Genomic DNA, 6000 nt, shown 5'->3' on the forward strand with positions numbered 1-6000 from the left:
TATAATGCTGACAACTAAGAGCCTCTAGGTATGTTGTTATTTCTGGTGTGCAATTGAGGGGGAAAAAAACCAAACACTGACTTGCCCAATTGCAAAGCACCAGGTACTAAGATATTCAAAATAACCTTCCTGGGTCTCATTGGAAAGAGCCACTTTTTAACCCTGCATCCTCAAATCACAAAATTTAGGTTTTGAAAGGCAGTTATTTTGAAAACTTTAATCAAGTTCCACTTGATTTTTACCTATCAGTGTACACCTCTCTAAATGGTCTCTGGATGTTGATGGCCTTTCTAACTGCTCAAGAAGGTACCACCCGCTTCACCTCCATGTCTTGGTGTTTAAATCACCAGCATTTCTTTTGTCTTTTTACGTTTTAAAAAAAAATGAAACTAAAAGGTTCACAGCATCCAACTCAAAATGAGACGATTAGGGAAGTGAATGTCTCCTGAATTAGGGAAGTGAATGTCTCCTGAAGGTTACACATGGGGTCACATCCCCCTAAACAGATTTCTTTGGTTAGTTCCTTCTCTCTTCCCGCTCCACCTGAAATTTGCATAGCCTAAGCTACTCCCAAATCCCTCTTCTTGGAGGAGGGGGCATGGGTCGAGGCTCCACACACCCGCCTTCTCCCTCCGTGGGAGTTAAGGGTAGTTGAGAGACGCGATGCTGAAACATGGCAGCAACCCCCCGCGGCAGACTGCCCCAACGCCTTTAGGGTTTGGGAAGAACACCTCAGGGCACCCAGGGGACCCCTTTGAACCAGGGCAGGGGCGAGACGCAGTGGCAGTTCCTGCGGCTCTGCAGAATAGGAAAGCGGGCCACTCAGTTTCGTCCACCCCAGACCAAAAGAATGCTGCCTGCCTGCAGGCGCACTCCCGGGACGGAAGCGGTTCTTGCTTTCGTCTTAGTAACACACACCTGCAGCCGCGTCCTGAGCCCCCCAGGGGCCGCGCGTAGCTCAGGGGAACCCGCGCCACAGCCCAGAGCGTCCATCAGCCCTTCTGGGCGCGCTCTACCTGCCCGGCGGGGAGGGGACTGGATGAACCCTTGGGACCAACCTGACGAGGAAGGAGGGGGAAACATCTCGGAGCCGCCCCGAGACTCCCCAGCCAAAGCCCCCAACTCCCCAGGAAGAGGGTACCCGTACCAGCACCCACCCAAGCTGCCGAAGAGGCCGGACGCACAGCACACCAGGGCCAGCACCGCGCACACGAAGCCGACTTGCTGCGGCAGCATCTCTCGCCTCCTGCGAACTTTGAGCGGCCGGAGGGTCCTGCGGAGCGCCATCCCGGAGCGCCTGGGTGCCGTCCCTGGGAGAGGATGGGGAGCTTCCGCGGCCAGAGTGCAATCAGTGACCGAGCGGCGCTGGGGCTGAAGTAGGCGGTGCGCGGCTCAGAGGCGAGGAGCTCCGGGCCAAAGCCTCATGGCCCGAGGGCGAGTTCAGCGTGGGAGCCCCTTGGGAAGGTGGGGACGCGCGACGCGGCCGGAGCTCAGAGTCCCGCGCGCGGCGTGCGCGCTCCGCGCACCATGGCTCCGTGGCGAGGAGGCGACGCCGGCACGGTGGCGCTGGCGGCCCGGGCTCGCAGGGCTGGCGCAGTCCGGGCGCTAGAGCCGCTACCTGCCCGCTCCGCTTCGGCCGGCTTGCCCGGCCACAGGTCTGGCAGCAGCGCCGTGAGAGCACTCAGTGCGCCCCCGCGCCCCGCGCCGCCGCGCCCACTCGCAGCATCCTCCTCCTCCAAGTTTGGCGGTGGCCGCCCCGGCTGCCAGCCGGCGATGCTCCCCTGCTCCCGGCGAGCCGAGCCCGGGCGGCCGAGTGCGCGCAGCGGGAAGGCTGACTGGACGCGCGGGACCTGAGACCCTCGCGGCGAGCAGGCTCGACGTCGGCCCTCCCAGGGGCGAGCTCTCGCCGGAACTTTCTCTCTGGCTTCTCGGCTGCGGGCGCCTGCGTCTGCGAGGCCGTGGCGCCTCCCGCCCGCTGCTCTCGCCTCCCTACTCCTCCCCTCCTGCCCGCCTCTCACCCCCCGCCCTTCCCAGCACGTGTACTCCTCCCGTAGGGCGCACTCCCCCGTGCACTCTTCTCTTCCCCCGTGAGGTCCAACTACTGACCAGTATAATCCCCTTTCTTCTCCCATTTTCTCTCCTTTCTTCCATATGGAGCTGCAACGAGCCCTTCCTTTACCCTCTGAGGCTGCTGCAGAGAGAAACAGGTTATGGCACCGCTGGGGACTCTTAGAACAAGGGTTTCTGCGGAGTGGTCGCTCCTGTCCGGGCTCTCCGATCCCCGAGGCGACCCGAGGCCCCGCCACACACCCCGTCCCCACCCCGCCACCCGCCACGGGCGGAAAATGCAGGAGAAAATTAACTGGTCGTGCAGAGCTAACAAACAGGCTTGCACCAAGCCAACAGGAGCCTGGACCCGCTGGGACCAGCTCCTTCACGGCTCTCGGGGCTGTTGGGGATCTGCAAGTCCGCGACACCGACCTGCAAAAAAGCTGGAGATGGGGCAGAGAGGGGAACCAGAGAGATCTGCGGGCCCCACCACCGACGGTTGAGCTTTCCATGTTCCTAAGCCTACCGCTTCCCAGGGCTTTCTGGTTTGGTTTTGTAGCTCTCCTTTCTGGTCGGCTCTCTGGTATAAACCGCTTTAAAAATGGGGCAGGAGGGAAAATTTCAGGACAGCAGCTGAGGGGTGATACAGGTGCAGGCAGGTGGAGGGGACCCCAGCCCAGGGGGTCTGTGACTACCCCTAGGACCGACTTCCTTCCCGGCCAATTCATCGCCACCTGTTTAGTGCCGCTAGGGGTTAAAGTCCTTCTTGGAACAAGGCCAACTCTTTAATTAAATAAATACATACCCACCGTGTGCAGGCCCTATGCCAACCGGAGAACAAAACAATAACAAATGTATGAGACCCAGTCTCTGCTTTCAAGGAACTCTAAATCAAAAGGGAGCAAGGCCCTTAGACAAATGCCCCATTAAGGAGGGTCCTAAAAGTCACTATTGTGCAGAATGTACGTTGTTTCCTCACAGCTCACTACACTACTGTGTGGTCCTCAGCAGCATGAGAATTGCCTAAGAGCTTATGCGACGCACAGACTTTTAAGATTCTACCCCAGACCTACTGAGTCAGAATGTACATTTTTAACGAGATCCCTTGGAAATTTGTGTGCACCTTCACGTGTGAGAAGTGCTCCCTTTTCAAGCCTGCTCCAATGCCTCTAGCCAGTCACCACCCACACGGTTCCCTCTGGACTGACTAAGCAGGGATCATTTTGCTTGTGTTAGCCTGGAATAGTGACACAGGTTAGAGATGCCAGAGGGCTGGGAAGGGAGAAGGCTCACTGATTATTTTCAGCAGCTCTGTTTCAATACCAACAAAGATAGTGAAGGCATGAACACAAAACTAATTGCAGTGGAAACCCCTAGAGGAAATGAAATGGAAAAGGCCAGGGTTCTGTTTTTGTCTGCAGAGATACCTTAACACTGAGGCTCACTCTCCGTACTGGTGACCTCAACCAAGCATGCCTGCCTGTGACAGAAGAGACACTTTTCATACGTTTGCAGAATTTTCTTCTCATTGACTAGACTGTACAAGGATGCATTCGGCAGTAGCAAATAGAAGACTATAAAACATTGTTAACTATGACACTTAGAGAGCTAGCCAAGGGCGCTTGGCATCAAATTTAAGCCAAAGGAAGAAGTTAAAGTGATTATATGCTGTTGTCCTGTCCATAAAACAGTGTTAGGGTCACATTGGTTAAAGCAATGCCGATGAACAAAATGGCATCTTGTCACTAGCATTTAATATTTTCTTAAAACTTTTGTCCATGGAGCTCACCTAGGGCTGGTGAAAATACATGTTTTTGAATCCAAAACAGGTCAAAGGAGTCATTAGGTGTCTGTCTTTAGACATTTAGTCCGCTCTTTAGTAGGACGTTTTCTTTGACATTTTTCACCTGCCTTCAGTTAATAGAACCGTTGGAATAATTTCTCATGCACAAATGGATTCCTTTTATTTGACAGTTTAAAAAGCAATTCATTTGAAATTGTACTTTTCACTTTATTTAAATAGTGCCCATTACCAAATAGCCTCAGCTCCAGCTCTAATGACTCATTCTGCAGAAGAGAGAATTGGGTTTTCTGTACCTTTTGGATTCAAAGCATTCAGGAGCATTTTCTAAATCAGCAAAGGCCATGGGACAAAGGGAAAATGCGTTGCTGGGTTTATCCTGGTCCTGGCTTCAATGCCTTTGGATTTAGAATATCTCCTCTGCAATTGTGTCTTCTGATATGGCACTGCAGGGAATTGTCTACATGGCCAGAGTTTAGGCCATTTTGTTCGGAAGTCTCAGTCCGGGGGAGGTGGGTACCATGATATTTTTCCTTAACAATCCTTTCCTGTGACATGATGAGCCTCACCATTTAATTTGTATCTTACTTCATTTTAAAAAGTTTTCTTTGCTAGAATGACCTTCTCCATGACTTCTAATGTCCACTTTGCCTTGAAGATGACTGTCCATCAACTCTGGATAGGCAACGGTTCTCAAACTTCAACAGGCTTCAGAATCCCCTGGAGTTTGTTAAAACTCAGGTTGCTGGACCGCCCCCTCCCCAACCCCACAGAGTTTCTGCTTCAGTAAATTCAGATTCAGAGTAGGGCCTGAGAATGTGCATTTACAACAAGTTCCCAAGTGAAGCTGATGGCTCCTGGTCCAGGGGCCACACTTTGAGGAGCACTGGGCCAAGGGATGCTATGATGACAGTCACAGCACTAAAACTGCAGAAATTTGTTTCCAGCTCGGGCTTTTGGTCTACCAAGAGGTGTGTTTCTTGAGGAGGGGTCAGTCAGGTACCTGGAAGCAGCCACAGTCTCAACATGGCTGTTTGCAGTGCCCGAAGGACCTCTGGCACCTCCTGTGCTGACCGTTAGATGCTCTGGCCGGAACGTGACTGCTCTCACCTCTACTCACCACTCATGGCCCCAGGCTGGTCACATGGCCCCACCAATCCATGAGGAGGTCCAGAAGTACCATTCTTCCACTGCAGGCTAAGATCTGAACTCTACAATGGGCGGCCTTCATGATGACCACATCAGTGCAAACCTTGTCCCTCTTCCTTGCTTTCTAAGACCTTCCTTGCCTGCCCCTTCCTCTTCTCTAGTAGAGTTGATTCTGCTATGTCCTAAAGCCCCTGAACTACATCCATTCTGGCATTTCTTTTCTTTTTTTTTTTTTTTTTTTTTTTGGAGACAGAGTCTTGCCCTGTCACCCAGGCTGGAGTGCAGTGGTGCGATCTCAGCTCACTGCAATCTCCGCCTCCCGAGCTCAAGCAATTCTCATGCCTCAGCCTCCTGAGTAGCTGGGACTACAGGCATGTGCCACCGTGCCTGCTAATTGTTTGCATTTTAGTAGAGACAGGGTTTCACTATCTTGCCCAGACTGATCTCAAACTCCTGAGCTCAGGCAATACACCTGCCTCGGCCTCCCAAAGTGCTGGGATTACAGGCATGAGCCACCGCACCCAGCCTCATTCTAGCATTTATATCTCATCGTTTTGTGATGTGAGCGAGATTATCTGTCTCCTTTTAGTGGGTGAAGTCCTCTGGAGTTGCCATCTTATCCACAGCTCTGAACCCAGCACCCTCTTTCATGTATAAAGTATTTACTGAATGAGCAAACAAATAGATAAAGAATAGTTGCCCCAGTTAGATGGTATCTGCTCTTACCACCACTTCAGCCCCACCCCAGGCACTGACCCCATCTTCCCTGCCAAGGCTACCAGTGGCCTGTGAATACATCTCCCAGAATTTGACCCTCTTACACATGTTGACTCTTACTAGCCACCATTCTTTACATTCTTGACAATGTGCGCTTCTGGTTTTTCTCTTCCTTCTCTGACCAGCTCTTCTTGGTCCTTTAGGGGCACAGCTCTCCCTGGTCCTCTAGGGTTCTGTTTCAGTCCCTCTTTTCTTCTCACCGTTTACCCCTCTTCCTGGGAAAG

General features: G+C 52.7%; 1 protein-coding gene across 2 annotated transcripts in view; it reads right to left on the minus strand.

Moving 5' to 3' along the window:
• SLC24A4 (solute carrier family 24 member 4) overlaps positions 1–1858 on the minus strand; it is a 176624-nt gene extending 174766 nt beyond the window's left edge. Inside the window, exon 1 of one of the 2 annotated variants that reach the window (XM_032180014.3) lies at positions 1158–1858. In XM_032180014.3, the coding sequence (XP_032035905.1) occupies positions 1158–1287 (130 nt within the window). In that variant the 5' untranslated portion in view covers positions 1288–1858. The remainder of the gene's footprint in view (positions 1–1157) is intronic. The other variant, XM_032180015.2, reaches the window with a different exon arrangement.
• Positions 1859–6000: the final 4142 nt, after the last annotated feature.

This window comes from Hylobates moloch, unplaced genomic scaffold, assembly GCF_009828535.3.
Source record: "Hylobates moloch isolate HMO894 unplaced genomic scaffold, HMol_V3 SCAFFOLD_16, whole genome shotgun sequence".
NCBI lineage: Eukaryota > Metazoa > Chordata > Mammalia > Primates > Hylobatidae > Hylobates > Hylobates moloch.